At 49.5% G+C, this 18,794-nt stretch overlaps 1 protein-coding gene across 1 annotated transcript in view; it reads right to left on the bottom strand.

The window, feature by feature from the left end:
• Positions 1-967: 967 nt before the first annotated feature.
• The window catches only part of C9H19orf47 (chromosome 9 C19orf47 homolog), a 39,502-nt gene continuing 21,675 nt past the window's right edge, over positions 968-18,794 (bottom strand). Inside the window, exons 4-8 of the mRNA XM_068128124.2 lie at positions 16,750-16,834; positions 13,371-13,547; positions 6,184-6,336; positions 5,888-5,964; positions 968-2,854 (exon numbers count right to left, since the gene is read on the bottom strand). Of these exons, the coding sequence (XP_067984225.2) occupies positions 2,240-2,854; positions 5,888-5,964; positions 6,184-6,336; positions 13,371-13,547; positions 16,750-16,834 (1,107 nt within the window). The 3' untranslated portion in view covers positions 968-2,239. The remainder of the gene's footprint in view (positions 2,855-5,887; positions 5,965-6,183; positions 6,337-13,370; positions 13,548-16,749; positions 16,835-18,794) is intronic.

The following is an 18,794-nucleotide window of genomic DNA, read 5'->3' as shown; positions in this document are numbered from 1 at the left end:
GCAAATACCTATTTTGGGGGGTCAAACCTGGACCCACTTTGACCCCGGTAAACCCCCTTAGACACCGATTTTTTTAAATGCCTGAACAAACTTTAGTCACAACACAACAAATATCATTTGTGCCAAGTTTGGTCACAATCCCTTCAGCGGTGTCGGAGAAGAAGTTGCTAACTTCTTCGTCCGTCGAAGTTGCTAACGATCGTAACGGACGGACGGACGATGTGCCATTGCATAAGGTCCCCTGAACTTCATTCTAGGTGAGCTAACAATGGACACCGGAGGATTGGAAAAACATTGCCTGGTCTGATGAATTCCGGTTCCTGCTGTTTCATGCTGATGGGAGGCCTAGGGTATGGAGAAAACCACATGAGTACATGCATCCATCATGCCATGTGTCAACATTGCAGGCTGGTGGTGGTGTGATGGTGTGGGTGTGTTTTCGTGGCACACGTTGGGCCCCTTGATAAAAGTGAAGCAACATCTGAATGCCGCAGGATATCTGAACATCATTACCAATCAGGTGCATCCCTTCATGGCAGCAGTGTATCCATCTGCGAATGGATTTCTTCAGCAGGATAATGCCCCATGCCACAATGTTCCACGAACATGACAGTGAATTCAGCTTCCTGCAGTGGCCTGCCCAGTCATCAGATCTCAATCCAATTGAGCATCTGTGGGATGTGATGGAACAAGCTATTCGGTCCACTACCAGCCAACTTGACTGGTAGTGGAGATCCACTACCAGCCAACTTGACACAACTGTGGGAAGCATTGGAGTAAACATGGGCCAACAACCCTGTGGAACGCTTTCGACGCCTTGTAGAGTCTCCATGCCCTGACAAATTGAGGCTGTTCTGAGGGCAAAATAGGGTGCAACTCAATAATTAGGCAGGTGTTCCTAATGTTTTGCACACTGAGTGTACATACAGATTTCATTAAACAAATCCGAAAACGATTAAAGGCACTCTCAAACACAAGTAAACCTTTAATGAAACTTGTCTTTTCGTACAAATTGTCCCTTCTCACACTCAGACATTTTCTTTACATTTCACAAGCAGCCCAAAGATTACTAAATGCAGATATAGTATACGGTGGTGACTGAATACACTTCAAATCCCACAAACCACATTTCAGTGCTAACTAAAAGAAATCATGTACAGTATTTGCAGTCGTTGTGATTGGCTTCGTCAAGTAAGCCAGTTTGGCTATTTTGTTGGTGCATCGCTTTAACCTACCAACTGCGGCCTGATACAAAAAAGGTTACCACTTCATAATTGAATGCTGACATATTTAACAGTAACCTCAACCTGCGAAAACATTTTGCTTCTTCCCCGCCCCCCCTTCCCCTCCTTCCCCTCCCCTTTCCCCTCCCCCCCCCCCCTTCCCCTCCGCTCCCCTTTCCCTTACCCTCAAACACGGTGGGGAAGGACGGGTGGAGTGTGTGAATATTTTTGTACAAAATACTCGACGGGAGAATGATCCAACTGGAAACTTCGCGGACAGGTCGCTGTGCCCTTCCGGGGAGAAACTGCGGCGGAGTGTCCCAGTGATATAAAACAAAAATAGGCGCCGCGATCACATTTTGTTGGTACAATTGCTGCCGAATTAAGATGAACAATGCAACAAGGAATTGTGTCGGAGAAGGAGAAACGTCGAGAAGATGATGAACAAAAGGTTGTCGTGTGTGCATCTGAATAAAAGAAATAATTGATCAAAGGAAAATAAGAAAGTTATCTTTCTTCTGGCGTGCTACCAAAATGTTTATTTATACGGATCTGCAATTGACTTGAGGTATTTTGTCGACTGCGTCGTCCACATCCCATTCCCAAAGATTACCGAACACCACATTACCAAAAGTGTATGGGGGCGATCAAAACTTTCATCATTGTTGCAGCCAAATGTAGATGTCCGAGCTTCGACCAAAAGTGTTTTTATTTACCCCCCGCAATCCCACCCCATCCATCTATTTATTACGTTGACAATTATGGAGAAATTTTGGACTCTCCCCAATATTCCTTCTCCCCTCTTACGGGAAGGCGCCCACGACCATTCCCTTCCCACGTGTGCACTTGTAAGAAACACGGATGGACCCCGAAGCTTTATCAGCAATAGACTCCATTATGAATAAAACTTGCCCATGACTGACTTCATAGTGTTAGCTCCTGAAACTGGTGGCTCAACACTCGACTGTACATTCATCATATGACAACCTATTGTTAAACTCGTCATTCATTCACATTCAAGAGCTTTTCCTTCCAAGCCGTTGAAAAACGCTGATGATATGTTCGCTGTCACCGTATGCGAACATGCCCTGAGAGGTTCCTACAGTGCTGCTGCTTACTTGACCAACTCCTTGGCTTGGGCCTACTGCCTTTCTGCGTACTGAGACCACTGGCTCACAGAAGCTAGAAATGGCCACCTTGCTTCGCTTGAAGAGTCCACTCCTCCGACTACTGCTGCTGCTGCTGCTGCTCACACGGCTTTCACTGCTGGATTCTAGCGCTGTCGTTTTTCCAAGTCGACGCATCACCCCACCTCGCTGTTTTGCCGCCTCAGTTCTGCTGTACAACGATATCCCAGCGACGCTGGTGCTCGCTTTTGCGGGGGTGGCGAGTCGGCGGATGGTGACCGGCCTTTTGAAAACAACAGATGGTGCTGGTGGATTTATGCGAATCATGACCGGCCTGGAGCTCTGCGACACGGCTTTGAGGACACCAGCGTACTGCAGTATTGAGGCGGTGTCATCATCCCGTTTGTCAATGTTGTCATAGCCGTTGTCGTCATCATCATCATCATCATCATCATCATCGCTGCAAGTCTCCTGCTTCCCCAGGCGACTGAACACACCTGTCGGCTGCGGATAAGTGAAGATGTGAAAGGGATGGAAGGCAGGTGACGCAACGTTTTACTTGACATGCTGGACTCTCAACAAAGCACGCTGAATGTATCGATTCAATTTCAGTAATAATGAGGTAAATAATTTACCTTGCTCATTAAACGCCAGTTGGCAAAAACAAAAACTCGGAATTTTAAGTAGCATTTTCTCTCGAATGCATTTCATAACCAGTTGATTTGTAACGAAATGATATTGGCGTAAGATACTCACATATTGCCAACCTTGGCCTCTTTGGCATTCCCTGATCACATGACTTGTGGTGCTGGGATCACATGTTCAAATGCTGTGTGCACCATCGACTTATTGTTTATTAATGTCCTTGTCATTCACGTTACAACACCAGAACAGCACTCGGTAGAGCGCATACCTCCGCCAGGCTGAACGGTTTACGTTTTGTATCCACCGATAGGCCGGATCCAGATCCAAAACTGAACCAAAATTTAATCGGCTTGTTCTTGTCACCTAGCCAACTCATCCACCAAATTTTGTCATAGCTCGTCCACAAACTTTTGAAATATCATGCTATATATATTGGCCTAGCCTGGTGTTGGCTTAGCGGTGAGGGGGCTGGCTTGGGATCCTGGGTTCGAATCCCGGTCGATCGCTGAATTAACTCCAGGGGGGTTGACTCAGCCTGTCATCCTTCTGAGGTCGGCAAATTGAGTACCAGCTCACTGGTAATTCCCTGTGTGTCGCAAGAGGTGACTAACAGGGTTGGCGGCAGGAAGGGCATCCGGCCATAAAACATCGCTTCAAAAAAGGGGACCACGGTGCCCGAAAAAGGCCAACCCCTGCTCTGTGAGGAAAAATGGCCTCTAAAGGTGTTTTTTTTTGTCCCCCGTCGCACCGCGGAGCGAAAGGGGGACTATGGTTTTCCCCTCCGTCCGTGTCCGTCCGTCCGTCCGTCCGTCCGTGCGTGCGTGCGGGCGTACGTGTGTGCGTGCGTAAGCGAAGGACCGAATTCTAAGTTGGTGTGTGGGTGCAACCCACGTCAAAATCCAAGATGGCCACCGCCATGTATGTCTGACGCCATGTATGTCTGAACCTTGTGAGCGGAATATCTTTAAAAATAAGTGAAGTACCAACGTCTAATCTGGTGTGTGGGTGTATCTAGGCATAAGGGAGAACGCTATTGAAAATTGGGTCGCCACGTCAAAATCCAAGATGGCCGCCGCCATGTATGTCTGAACCTTGTGAGTGGAATATCTTGAAAAATAAGGGAAGTACCAACTTCTAATCTGGTGTCTGGGTGTATCTAGGCATAAGGGAGAACGCTATTGAAAATTGGGTCGCCACGTCAAAACCCAAGATGGCCGCCACCATATATATGTCTGAACCTTGTGAGCGAAATATCTTGAAAGATAAACGAAGTACCAACTTCTAATCTGGTGTGTGGGTGTATCTTGGCATAAGGAAGAACGCTATTGAAAATTGGTTCGCTGAACCTTGTGAGCGAAATATCTTGAAAAATAAACGAACTACCAACTTCTAATCTGGTGTGTGGGTGTATCTACGCATAAGGGAGAACGCTATTGGAAATTGGGTCGCCACGTCAAAATCCAAGATGGCCGCCTTGCGTCTTCCACTTTGTCAACTCGCATCACTTCACCGACGGGGGACCTAGGCGTAACGCTTGTTTAATATAATTTTTGGCCTGATCTCTCATTTGTAAAGAATCCATGAACAAAAAATCCTTTTATTTGGATAATTTATTTTGGATCTTCACCAAAATCGAGTCAATTCGTCCTCGTCAGACACCCAACCTGTCTACAACTTTTTGAGATATCCTGCCTCAGACAAACAAACAGACAGGGGTGAAAATATAATATGTAGGTAGACCTGAAGGGAATAATGAGATTTAAGAGAGTGCAGAAGCTGGATCCACAGGTGGGGGAAAAGAGGAACAAATGAGTGGAGATGAGCAGTGATCCTGGATTTGGGTAGTTTCACCAGAAGGGGGGGGGGGTTGGTGTTGAACCGTGGGTGCCCTGCAGAAACCTGGGAAGACAAAGCATGGAAACATCAGAGGGTGCAAGACAAGAAAGGAGCCGGGAGAAGACAGAGAGACCACCGATCTGTCTGCGATGGCCAAGTGATAGGCCCATAAACTCAGCTTCAGTGTGGGAGATTCGAATGATCTTGAAGGCCTTGGTTTCCACAGCGTCAAGCTGAGCAAGATGTGAGGCAGGGGAGCCAGCCCAAAGGAGAGAGCACTACTCCATCAAGCTGTGGATGAAGGCCTTGTAGGTTGATAGGACTTTGTAGGTTGATAGTTGATAACTGTGCCAAGGAAGGACTTTGTACGACAGAGGATGCCTAGTCGCCGACTGGCTTTGGAGGCCAACTTTGAAATGTGGTTTTCCCAAGAAATATCATGACTGATACTGAGATCCAATAGTTTGAGGGACTGAGCATCCTCAAAAGGATCACTAAGAAAGTAGATGAGAGGTGAGGGGGTTGCCAGATGGTCCTTTCGGAGAGACATAGGTGTTGTTGTTTTGTATGTATCCTGTAGTTACCGGTTGCATCGTTTTCTGGAAGCGCACCCATGTTACCAGTAAGCTGGTACTCATTTTGCCAAAGATGGAATGATGACAGGCTGGGTCAACCCACCTGGTGTTATTTCAATGGCACGACAGGAACTCAAAGTCAAGATCATAATATCTTAAGCCAGCCGCCATAATTGTGAAGCCAACACCAGCATTAGAGACATAGTGAGAGTGTGACATTTGTCAGGGTAATGGGACCTGAACTTGTTATGGTCAAGGTCATGTGAAAATATGTAATATGTCCCTTGTGGTCCGGTCCAGTCCACCGCAATACAAATGTCGAAACTTACGGTCTATCTTGCCTCCATCTTCCGAAAAAAACAACTATAGCCTATCTTCCAGGAAAAGTGAATTTTTTTTAAACATCAACCTCATTAATCGACATTCACAATTAATCAAGGAGACTCGAGAAAGAAGAACGTGACGCATCATCAAATCTTACCTTATTTCCAGTCGTGGTGTCAGGCTTAGATTCTGCACCGAGGCGATCAAATACTGAATTCCGCTGGAGCGCTTTGCCTGCAAGTCCAACACAGTTGAGGCGTCAAACGGTTAATAAACAGCAAAGTGAAAAATGCTACTGAGTGCTGTCAATTTTTAAAAAAACAAATTCGTCCACCACAATAAGCTTTGATGACAACAACATTAGACTACTGACCACACAACTTTCGATTTGATCGGAGAACCACTCCACCCAATAATTATGACAACATAACCCGCAAACGTGGCAGCACTCACTCTGGATTTTCTGCTGCTGCATGAGTTTCTTTGTTTTTGGCGTGACTCCCTTTGGCATGTTCACCACATACTTGCCCTCGGTCTCTGCCGTGACACGCCTGTTCTTCTTCACTGGTACCTCTTCGAATGCTGTACTGTCCACCTTGTGAGACACTTTCCATCGCACACCAAAGATGCCGTTCCATCATAGACATTTATACTCAGTCATTGCATCTTGAATTAATTTAGTGTTGAGCTTGTGTGAGTTATAAATTAAGTCCTTTCCGACACACAAATGCTCTAATAGTACAGTTGTGCCACCTAGTGCTGGGCCGATTCGAAAAAATTGACGATAACCAATTACAAATTAAAAAATTTAAGAGATCTTAAAATAAATAAATAAATTGCCCAATACCGATTATAAAGTGGTAAATAATAGCATCATTGTGCACACATGAAGTGGATACCACGCTGGATCGTTGCCGTGCCCACGATTGGCAGATTGACATTACTAGCAACGGTACCCGCCCTATGGGCGGGGCTTCAATTGGGAAGCCCAAATGGAAAGGCAAAACATCAGAAATTGAAGGCTCTTTTTATTTTAAACGATTCATATAAACATCCGTTGAATCATACCACACGCAAATCATCAAAATCTGAACAGTACATGGCGCCCATTTTGAAAAAAGATTCAATTCTGCAAAACGGAAGCGGCCGCTGCACGTCTTTCTCAGTCGCACGTTTATGTGTGAAGAGTGCGCGCCGAATCTGTAACACGGAAGCGGCCGCTACACCTGTTTCTCAGTCGCTTTGCACACGCTGCTGTGTTACTTCGGAGCCGCACGTTTATATAGGAAGAGTTCGTCAGGAGTCGATCTACTCTCCCCTGGTACGTAGAATAAACAGTATTTGTAGAATTTCAACAAAAGCCACATCACTGTTCATATCGGTAAATATTATTCCATCGTGTTTGGAAAAACTGGAAAATTGGAAAACTTGGAAAATTGGGGAAAAAATTGGAAAAACAATATAGCTTATTTTACTCCTAGGGGTCCCAGGAATACCCACCCAAAATATCGTTGCGATCGGTTCAACCGTTTTTGTGGTACCTTCGAACTGACAGACGGACATTTGGTGAATTATAGTAAGATTGAATGGCTCTGAATCGATACATTTTATAATCACTACTCCAATCGATTGGTGCATTGAATGGCACAGCATCCTGTCATTTTCAAACAAATGATGAGCTACCCTGTGCTCATTCGATAAGCTACGGGCGATATAAAATGAAGCGTTTCATATTTGGCTGGTCGTGTGAAAAGCAAGTTTTCTACAAAATACAGTACAGGGAGTCCCCAGGTTAGAAAAGGGATTCCGTTCCGATTTAATACAGTAAGTAAACCGATCGACCGTTGAATAAGTATTTTAAATGGTGGTATCAGCGCACGAGTGGGGGCTATTCACCCGGTGCTTCAACAAGCTCAGCGGAAGATCAATCTTTGGAAAATAATTCCAAATATTGCTGGACTTTGGCATCGTGCAGCAAAACGTTGAACCCATCGCACCAGGGACCGGAACTGCAGTATGTACTTAGAACGTACCTATAGGTTAACATTGAAGGAGCCGGGGCTCCCACGTCGATCGGAAGAATGGACGCGACAAAAAGCTAGAATTCATCTGAGTTGCTTTAATGAAATCAAACACTCAGGCACTCTGAAAAACCGTTTATCAGTCAGCAATATATATCTATTCCGCCAGGGGGTTTGCCCAGGCCCGGCGCCAGGGGGCGTGGACCAGCGTCCTGGCTGCCGGCTGCGGCCTGGCAAGTTGAGCGCGGGCCTGGGCGTCCTGGACGAGCCCGGCATGGTGATCGCTCCGCGTCCTTGATAGGTGCAAGGCGATTGTGAAAACTCAGCGGCAGCCGCTACACACGTCCCCCCAGAATCGACTTGCACCGGCAGGGTCAATTTGAGGGGGGTCCTGATGACCCGGCCGAAGCGACCCCTGGCGGGTCGTGGGAGGGGGTCCGGTGAGGTGGTGGGCGGTCGAGTGGGGGGCACCGTGGACGGGGGACGGCCTCGCCGCGGCGGAAGGGCCACCCGTGGTGGGTGGTCGACGTCCACGTGCGCCGGCTTGAGGCGGTCCACAGCAATCCGGTCCGACCTGCCGCCGATGTCGATGACGAACGACTTGTCGTCCCGTCGCAGCACCCGGAAGGGCCCGTCGTACGGCGGCTGGAGTGGCCACCGATGTGCGTCGTGACGCACAAAAACATACTCCGCTGTGCGGAGTGCTGGGGGGACGTAGGACTGGGGGTCACCGTGGTGGGATGTTGGCACGGGGGCAAACCGTCGGGCGGCCTCCTGGAGGTCCGAGCGCTGGTGAGCTGCGGACCAGGGACTGGTAGCGTCGGGCACAAATTCGCCCGGGACGCGTAGCATCTGGCCATAGACAAGCTCGGCGGTGGATGCCTGGAGGTCCTCCTTGGGGGCCGTGCGAAGGCCCAAAAGGATCCACGGCAGCCGGTCGGCCCACCCGACGTCTTGAAGGCCGGCCATGAGCGCGGCCTTCATGGAGCGGTGGAATCGCTCGCACAACCCGTTTGCTTGGGGGTGGTAGGCCGTAGTACGGTGGAGCTTGATCCCCAGGTTGCGGGCGACCGCGCCCCACAGCTCGGAGGTGAACTGTGGACCGCGGTCTGACGAGATGTCCGCCGGTGCGCCGAAGCGGGCGACCCAGGTGGCGATGAAAGCCTGCGCCACGTCGGCGGTGGTGGTGGAGACGAGGGGAACGGCCTCCGGCCACCTGGTGGTCCTGTCCACCATGGTGAGCAGGTGTGTGAACCCCCGTGACGGGGGGAGGGGGCCCACCAGATCCACGTTGACGTGGTCGAAACGTCGTTCGGGCACGGTGAAAGGTGCCAGCGGGGCCTGGGTGTGTCGGTGGACCTTGGCCCGTTGGCAGGCCGTGCAGGCGCTGGTCCAATCGCGGACGTCCCGACGAAGGCCGTGCCAGACGAAACACCAGCTTCTGGGAAGCTTTCCGGCCCGGGTGGGAAAGGCCGTGGAGGGAGGCGAAGATGCGGCGTTGCCAGGCGACGGGCACGATGGGGCGAGGCTGGCCTTGGGAGACGTCGCAGAGCAGGACAGTGTCCGCGCAGGGGATGTCGGCCAGGCGGAGGCCCGTGTCCGCCGCCCGGAGGGCTTGCACCGTGGTGTCGGTGGTTTGGTCCGCCGCCATAAGCGCAAAATCCACGCCCAGGTGGACCGCGTTCGCGCTGGCCCGGGAAAGACAGTCGGCCACGGCGTTGTTTTTGCCGGCGACGTGCCGGATGTCCGTGGTAAACTCCGACACGGCGGAGAGGTGGCGCTGTTGGCGGGCCGACCATGGCTCCGTGACCTTGGCCATGGCGTAAACCAACGGCTTGTGGTCGACGAACGCCGTGAAAGGTCGGCCCTCCAGGAGGTGGCGGAAATGGCGGACGGCCAGGTGTACACCGAGGAGCTCCCGGTCAAACGTGCTGTATTTGAGCTCGTTCGGCCGGAGCTGCCGGCTGAAAAAAGCGAGTGGCTGCCAAACCCCGTTCACCCATTGCTCATGTACGGCGCCCACCGCGTAGTCGGAGGCATCCGTGGTGAGGGCGATGGGAGCGTTGAGCACCGGGTGAGCGAGCAGTGTTGCGTCGGCGAGGGCCCGCTTTGAGCCTTGGAAGGCCGCATCCATTGCTGCGGACCAGGCGATGTCGTGCTTGGCCGGCATGCCCCGGAGGGCTTCGTAGAGGGGCCGCATGAGCTGAGCAGCGCGGGGCACGAAGCGGTGATAAAAATTCACCATTCCCAGGAATTCCTGCAGGGCCTTTATGGTGCGGGGACGCGGGAACGTGGTGATGGCCTCGACCTTGGTTGGCAGCGGCACGGCCCCGTTCTTGGTGATGTGATGGCCCAAAAAATCAACGGCCGTCGTGCCGAAGTGGCATTTGGCCGGGTTGACGATGAGGCCGTGCTCGCTGAGGCGCTCGAACAGCGTCCGGAGGTGGAGGAGGTGCTCGGCCCGGGACGTGCTGGCGACGAGGATGTCGTCCAGGTAAACGAAAAGGAACGGCAGGTCACGCAGCACGCCGTCCATCAAGCGCTGGAACGCCTGAGCCGCGTTCTTGAGACCAAACGGCATCCGCAAGAATTCGAATAAGCCGAACGGCGTGATGACTGCCGTTTTAGGGACGTCGGCCGCCCTGACAGGTACCTGGTGATATCCCCGTATGAGGTCAATTTTCGAAAAAATGACCCGTCCCGCCAGACGGGCGGAGAAGTCTTGGATATGCGGGATCGGGTACCTGTCGGGGGTGGTAGCGTCATTGAGACGGCGGTAGTCGCCACACGGGCGCCATCCACCCCCCGGCTTTGGCACGATGTGCAGTGGCGAGGCCCACGCGCTATCGGAGCGCCGCACGAGCCGAGGTGCTCCAACGCGTCGAATTCGGCCTTCGCTACGGCGAGCTTGGCTGGGTCGAGGCGGCGGGCCCTGGCGTAGACCGGCGGGCCCGTGGTTGGTATGTGGTGCTCGATCCCATGCCGTACTGCGATGGCCGAAAACGTCGGCCGCGTGAGGGCCGGGAACTCCGTGAGCAGGCGAGCAAACTCGTTCGCCGCCGGGACGGCGCATGCCAGCTCGGTCGGCGCGGAGCTGCTCAATGTGCATACCAGGGAGCTGAAGGTTTCAGCGTTGATTAAACGACGCCGTTGGACGTCCACCAGCAGTCCGTGTGCGCAGAGGAAGTCGGCGCCTAGCAGAGCCACGGGCACGTTGGCGGTTACAAACGTCCAAGCAAAGCGTTGGCCGCCGAAGCAGAGGGTGACGTTGCGCGGGCCGAAGGTGCGGATAGTCGATCCGTTGGCCGCAACTAAGGAGGGGCCGCAAACCGCGGATTGCCTGTCCTGGTCAGAGGCGGGTATGACGCTCAGTTGGGCGCCGGTGTCGCACAGGAAGCGCCGTCCGGACGCTATATCCGTGATGAACAGTAAGTTGCCCGTGTGGCCGGCGCTCATGGCTGGTAATGAACGCCGGCCCGGCCGTTTCCCGGCCTGCCGAAGGTGCACGGGGGTCGGCATGTCCGGGCCTTCTGTCCGAACCTGGCATGATAGTAACACCACGCTTGGTCAGGTGGAGGCCTCGGTCGTCGTGCCGGAGGTGGTCGGCTCGGTAGAGCGGCCGCCAATGGCGTCGGCAGTTCGGCCGTCGACCGTGCCGGGTGCTCGGGCGCCCTGGGTGTTGCGTCGGACGGCGGTGGGTCCCATGTCGCCGCTACGATGCGCTGTCCTGCGGCGGAGATCTTGTCGGCTTCTCTGGCAAGGGCCCGGGGATCTGTGATCGTCGTGCTTGCCAGGGCGAGGCGTACCGGGTTAGGCAGCTGACGGAAGAACAGCTCCCGGAACAGGAATGCCGGAGAGTGCTCGCCGAGCAGTGAAAGCATGTAGTCCATGCGCTCGGAAGGGCGCGTGTCGCCGAGCTCAGGCAGATCGAGCAGGCGCCGTGCGCGTTCCGCCGATGGGAGGGCGAAAGCATCGAGGAGCAGCTTCTTAATCGCGCCGTATTTGTCAGCGGCTGGCGGGCTTTCGAGGAGGCTCAGGGCGCGGGCCGCGGTAACCGACCCGAGCGCAGCTACCACATGGTGGAAGCGGGTGTCGTCGGCCGTGATGCCTCGCAGGGCGAACAGGGACTCCGCCTGTGCGAACCAAACCGCCGCGTGAGCCTCCCAGAAGGTAGGCAGTTTAAGGGCGACTGCCGTGTCCATGTCGATAGGTCACCAATGAAGGAGCCGGGGCTCCCACGTCGATCGGAAGAATGGACGCGACAAAAAGCTAGAATTCATCTGAGTTGCTTTAATGAAATCAAACACTCAGGCACTCTGAAAAACCGTTTATCAGTCAGCAATATATATCTATTCCGCCAGGGGGTTTGCCCAGGCCCAGCGCCAGGGGGCGTGGCCCAGCGTCCTGGCTGCCGGCTGCGGCCTGGCAAGTTGAGCGCGGGCCTGGGCGTCCTGGACGAGCCCGGCATGGTGATCGCTCCGCGTCCTTGATAGGTGCAAGGCGATTGTGAAAACTCAGCGGCAGCCGCTACAACATGTTGTATAATGGGGCTGTTAAAGACTTGGTTTGCAAAGTACCTCTTTTCCTTGGGGCCCAGGATACTGTCGGCCCACCGTTGAAATGTGAAAAAATTAATTCATGAACAATATGTCTCAAAAAGATGTGGACGGATTCGGACGAAATTTGGCAGAGAGGTCGTGTATGTGACAGACAAAATGATTCGATTTTGGTGAAGATCCGGATTCGGATCTTCGAGTATAATTTTTTAAGTGATTCTTCACCATTGGGAGATAGAGCCAAAAACGATACATAACAGGACATCTCAAAAAGTTGTGGAAGGATTTGGACGAAACTTGGTGGAGAGGTTGGGTGTCTGACAAGGACAAATAGATTAGATTTTGGTGAAGATCTGAATATGGATTCGGATACGAGAATTATTTAATTTGTAAATGATTCTTCACCGTTGAGAGATCGGGCGAAAAGCGATTATATAACATGATGTTTATAAAAGTTATGGACGAGTTATGACTAAACTTGGTGGACTGAGTTGGTTAGGTGACGAGACCAAGCCGATTAGATTTTGGTTCAGGTCCGAATCCAGATCCGGCCTATCAGTGGGATACAAAAACATACAATTGTGCATGCTTTATAGAAAGGTTATGCTGTTTCTCTTTGTGAGTTTCAAAGCAAAATAAATTTGATAACACTCGATTTCCGAGCCGTTTGCCGTATTTATGTTTTCTAAATTACCGAGCCAAATTTTTCTACCCATCACACGACAATTGCCAGCTGTTTATAACGAATAATGTTTATGCACATCTCCTTGAAACGTCTATAATGCAACGTTGTTTTTTATTACATATTAAATTAAATTCGCCATAAACAAGCGTGAAAGCTACTCAAGGTTTTTGGGTTGTATATAGGACTGTAATCAGTAATCGGCACTCACTCTGACTCCAATCGGCCGGTGCCGATTACCGAAAAAATTCCGATATTGGCCTGTGCCGATTGCTGACACCGCCGATATCGGCCCAGCACTAGTGCCAAAACACCTGAGCTGGTAATATGTACACCACATCCCTCCCTTACTGGCCACATTGTCCTTTCAACATCATTTACCTTGCTGAAGCCTTTTCCCCAGTGTATTTGACACCGTGACAGACACCTGCCGTTCCTCTGGCTTCACCCTCAATCGGCCAAAGGTCAACTGATCCGAAAGGCTGCACATGGCTGTGTGGATTGCACTGTGTGGTGGAGAATCCTGAGGGAGGCTTTTGGCGATCATCCTGGATGCAGCTGCAAATTCAACACAACCCATGCTAACACCGGACATGTGCTAACGAATTTTAATTTATAACAATTCACTCAAACTTTACATTCCTTTATAATGCCACTACCTTGTAAAAGACAGTTCACGGCCGAAGATAAAACGACCTCGGAGCTCCATTCTAAACGCCAGTGTTCATGCCTTTGTTTAACTTCCGCAAAAGTCTAGAATCTCTTCACCTGAACCGAAATTCAAATTTTTAACTGTGGAAATGACCTAGAGCAGATCCCACTATTAAAATAGTGTTCATTTGTCAAATTCAGACATTGTGTGACACTCCAGGCAGTATTGTTGCTGTATTGTTGGAGTATTGTTGGAGTTAGTTATGACTAACAGTATTGTTGGAGTAAGCTGCTGGGCGAGCGCTCCACATGCAGCTTGGTGAAGGAACACCCCGCTCGATGGAACACCATTGCTCCCTCCTCAGATCGAGTCTATTTTATTTATTTCCTACATTAAAAAAAATAAAAATTACATACATCAACAAACGAAGGCGTTGGAGTCTTAAGGGTGTTCAATATCTGAAAGGGTCTTTGGGGTCTAATGGGTCTTCAAAGTCTTAAGGGTCTTTGTGGTGTTAAGGGTTTTTGAGGTCTTAGCGGAAGGTGTGCCTATCAGCATCCTGGATTCCATCAAGGGCTCGTTTTGATCTACTTTCAGGCCCCGCCCTCGCTAAGGGATTATAAATTCGCCGTGGGCGAAAGCTCGCTCTCTGCGCGTTGGTTCTTGGCTTTGGTCCTGCATTGGCTCGGGTCGGTGCTTGTCTTGTGGTGCTTCGCAAGCGGCGATTGAGACTCGAGTGGTAGCAATGGCGTTGGCGGGGTGGAGCTGGGATTCGAAGCATTGGGACGAATGGAGCGAGCACATCGTCAGGCAGATGTTAGGGCCAAAGCCAAGCCATGCTCTCCATATCTTTTAGGCTATCATCATAAATTTTAGACGATCATGTCACACTTTCTTTTCTCAGCTTTTTATTTTATCATTCTCCATTGAACGCAGACTCACCATCAATAAAGAGGGCATCAACAATGCCCTCTTTATTGATGAACTCATCTCATTGCAACTCATCTCATCTTCATGCAACTCATCTCATGCATTCATGCAACTCATGAACTCATCTCATGCAACTCATCTCATTTTCTGCATCTCATCCAGTCTGCATCAACTCTGCATTTCATCCAATCTTGCTGCACTCTCCATTGTCACAATCGCTTGTACATTTTGAATCTACATTCCCCCATTGTTCCCTCTGTGTGCAGCCTTCCACCCCCCACCCCCACGAACATTAAAGTCCTTGAGTCCCCTCTCCCCTTCGGCCCTTTGTTTTGCACAATTATCCCTGTTTTTATAAACAATAAATACCTTGTTGACATTTCCAATCTGTCAGTGTCCGTCATTTCCTCCATTGATCCAGCGCTGTTCACACACCAAGTTTAGACAGCGAGATTATCATTCCCAAAATAATTGGCTCATTACGGTCCGGAATGCACCAAGCGGTAAGCTCAGCCGCCCTAATTAAGATAACATTGGTGCACAGCCGAGGGCGCATTTGGAAAGTCGCGTGGCATAGCTAAACAAACGGTGGTCAGACAGAGAACCATGGGATCGCGTGGTGGACCACTTGGTGTTCCTCGTTGGCTAGCAACCTGCCATGGTACAAAGTTATTTGTGCTCGGTAGCCTCAGGCCCGGTAAGTTTGAGAACCAGGGATTCCCCTTCATAGTACACCCAAAACCTGTGGCCGTAAGATCGTTTTTGATCTGCTCTGTATCATTTTTGGCCCTATCTCCCAATGGTGAAGAATCACTTTAAAAACTATATTAGCCGGATCCGAATCTGGGATCTTCACCAAAATAGAATCATTTCGTCCTTGTCACATTCGCTACATCTCTGCCAAATTTTGTCCGAATCCGTCCACAACCTTTTGAGATATCTTGTTCACAATCAAACAAACAAACAAACGGACAGACAAACAGACAGGGGTGAAAACATAACCTCCATCCACCTTTGGTGGTGGAGGTAATTACAACAACGGCCATTAAACGGACAGAATAACCGGACATTATGATAGGCAAGGGAAGCCCGCCCAGCCGCACATTCCCGAAGGATGTCTAGACTCCACCTCGAAGGACCGTAATTGACAGGCCACGCCCTGAGCTTCGTCATTGGGCGTCAAGCAGGCCGTAAGGCCCTGCCCCGAAGGGGATGATTGGCCATGGAGATGGGATGAGTCAATGGGACGTCAGGATTGGTCGAGTGTGACGTCAGCGAGGGGAAAAAGGACGGTAAGTCCCCCCTCCCTATCAGTATCAGTGGGATACAAAACATAAACTGTTCAGCCTGGCGGAGGTATGTGCTCCACCGAGCGCCGTTCTAGTATTTAAATACACTCCAGGGAGCATACATGTGAAGTACAACATGCTTCTCCATCGTTGGCCACCATCCTTGCATCTCGCTCCTGGTGCTGCTCAACGCTGTCAAAGCCAAAGCCTTCAACTACAGAAAGGTTTGTGAAGCTTTGGTTTTCAACCAGTTCTCATCTGGCCGGCTTCTTAGAAATCTGACCCTTCCTAGTTTCAATCAGCCACAGGTAATATATGTTCCTAATCATGGTCATCATTGATCATTCCAAGCTTTCCACTGACCTCTACTCCTCATCACCTTTTTTCTTGCCTGGTAGAATTGCCTCACTTCGTCAATGTAACAGCACTGTCCACACGACCCCTCATTAGGTGATGGCTCATCGGAATTCCAAGTCGGACCTCGTAACGATTCTAAATCTTTACTCATCCCACTAACTTTGTTCATGTCGTAAAGCTACGTCTGCCCATTTCTTACAGTTATTGATAGTCATGACATTCACTTTACACCTCTGTTGTTTATTTGTTTTTTGCCCACAAGTATTGATGTTCATTGCAATCTTTTAAAACTTTATCTTCACAAAGACAGAAGTACTGTCGTAAACTATCAAAGTTACATTTAAGTGTGCAGTAAATTCTAAAAGGATCACCAAAGTAAACTTGGCGCATTCATTTCTTTCAGAGAAACCTTAGAACGTAATATCATGTCGCGTGAGGATAAATTAAAACGTGATAAAGATAAATGTTGCTGTAGAATTATCAGCATACTACTCCAACTGTCAGTGCAGTAACTCAATTGGTGGAACCATACCGGTATGAGGACTTCGCTTCAGTGTGGTAGGCATCGGCATCGAATCGCTGTACAACCCTTGCACCCCAACGGCTTTTCCAACTTCCTGCAATAACCACACAAGGCAGCAGCACAGATATTTTCACTATTACTATTACTATTACTGCGGCTACTACTACTACTACTACTGCGACTACTACTACTACTACTACTACTGCTGCGACTACTACTACTACGACTACTACTGCGACTACTACTACTACTACGACTACTACTACTACCTCTACTGCGACTACTACTACTACTGTAACTACTACTACTACTGTGACTACTACTACTACTACTGTAACTACTACTACTACTGTGACTACTACTACTACTACTGTAACTACTACTACTACTGTGACTACTACTACTACTACTGTAACTACTACTACTACTGTAACTACTACTACTACTGTGACTACTACTACTACTGCGACTACTACTACTAATCTGCATGCCCAGGTAAGGGGTGTAGTGATTCCCTTGGGGTTGACCCTTTTGCACTTCATTCCCTTGGGATGGGGAACACAAGGTCCGAGCAGGAATTTGGAATTTGTACCAGTTGCCAGCGATTGCTTGCCTACTCTTCGCAAAGGGCACCACGGAATCTTTAATGTCCACCAGCTAATGCCAGCAGACGGGACGTCCAATTCAAGGTCCATTGAGGGACGGCATACGCATTGATGAATCACTGTGAAACAACAGGATGACAGTTTGTAGCTGGGTTGGATTCAAACCCAGGGTAGACAGCTTAGAGGTGAGTGTGAGTACCTCGACGCCATCCTGCCTGCCCTCACTGCACAAGTTGGTTTTCAACCAGTTCAGTACAAAAAAAGAAAATAGAACGACACTCTTTGGACAATCTTTGAAGTCGTGACATCGACCGATATGCCTCCGCCCACATTATTACGTCATTGTACATACTTGTACCAAGTTTGATTTAAATTTATTCAGCTGTTCTCAAGTATCACATTTTTACTTGACATGACCTCTGACCTTTGATGCCGAAATTTAATCAGTTCATCTTTTCATCATAATATATACGTGTTCCAAGTTTGGTCAAAATCCCATCACTGCTTCACAAGTTAGCTAAGTATCAGAATTTTTATCTAACATGACCTCAGACCTTTGACTGCTTGACCCCAAAATCTAATCAGTTCATCTTTTCATCATAATATAAAATTATAGCAAGTTTGGTCAAAATCCCATGACTGGTTCACACAAGTTAGTTTGGTAACACCATTATTACCCAACAGGATGTTTGGCATTTGACCTTTGACCTCTTAACCCAAAAATCTAATCAGTTCATCTTTGCATCATAATACATACTTATACCGGTCAAAATCATATTACTGGTTCCCAGGTTATCATGGTAACAGGATTTTTACCTAACATGACCTCTGACCTTTGACCTCATGACCCCAAAATCAGCACATGAGCACCCAACTCCATGACATTTTTAAACTTCTCCATTTGGGTAAAGTGTGTGTGTGTGTGTGTGTGTGTGTGTGTGTGTGTGTGTGTGTGTGTGTGTGTGTGTGTGTGTGTGTGTGTGTGTGTGTGTGTACACATATGTATCTTGATGAGATATCGTATATCGTTTTTGGCCCTATCTCTCAATGGTGAAGAACCACTTGAAGAATTCAAGGATCTGGATCTTCACCAAAATCTAATCATTTCATCTACTAGGGCATGCCCGTACTATATATATATCTAAAATTATATCCCCCCCCCCTCTATTTACATGAAATGGTTTGGTCCAAAGCGAACGGCTTGCGAGTACGGTGACAATCCCCCCCCTCTATTTACATGCAATGGTTTGGTCCAAAGCGAACGGCTTCCGGAGTTTGGTAAAGAAATCGCCATCGCGTGCACAAACGCGCAGGAAAGCGAATGAATCGCAAATTCGTTTTTATTAGTTGTAAAACATAGTTTAACGCCAACATAGTTTGCAAACGTGAAATAAATGAATACGCTCTCAAATGTGCCATCCGAGGCAGAGTGTGCCCGCCACGTTCGGC

The sequence above is a fragment of the Myxine glutinosa genome, chromosome 9 (genome assembly GCF_964187855.1).
Source record: "Myxine glutinosa chromosome 9, kmMyxGlut1.1, whole genome shotgun sequence".
NCBI classification, from domain to species: Eukaryota; Metazoa; Chordata; class Myxini; order Myxiniformes; family Myxinidae; genus Myxine; species Myxine glutinosa.
Note: the sequence above shows the minus strand (reverse complement) of the source record. Positions and strands in the feature narration are given on the sequence as shown.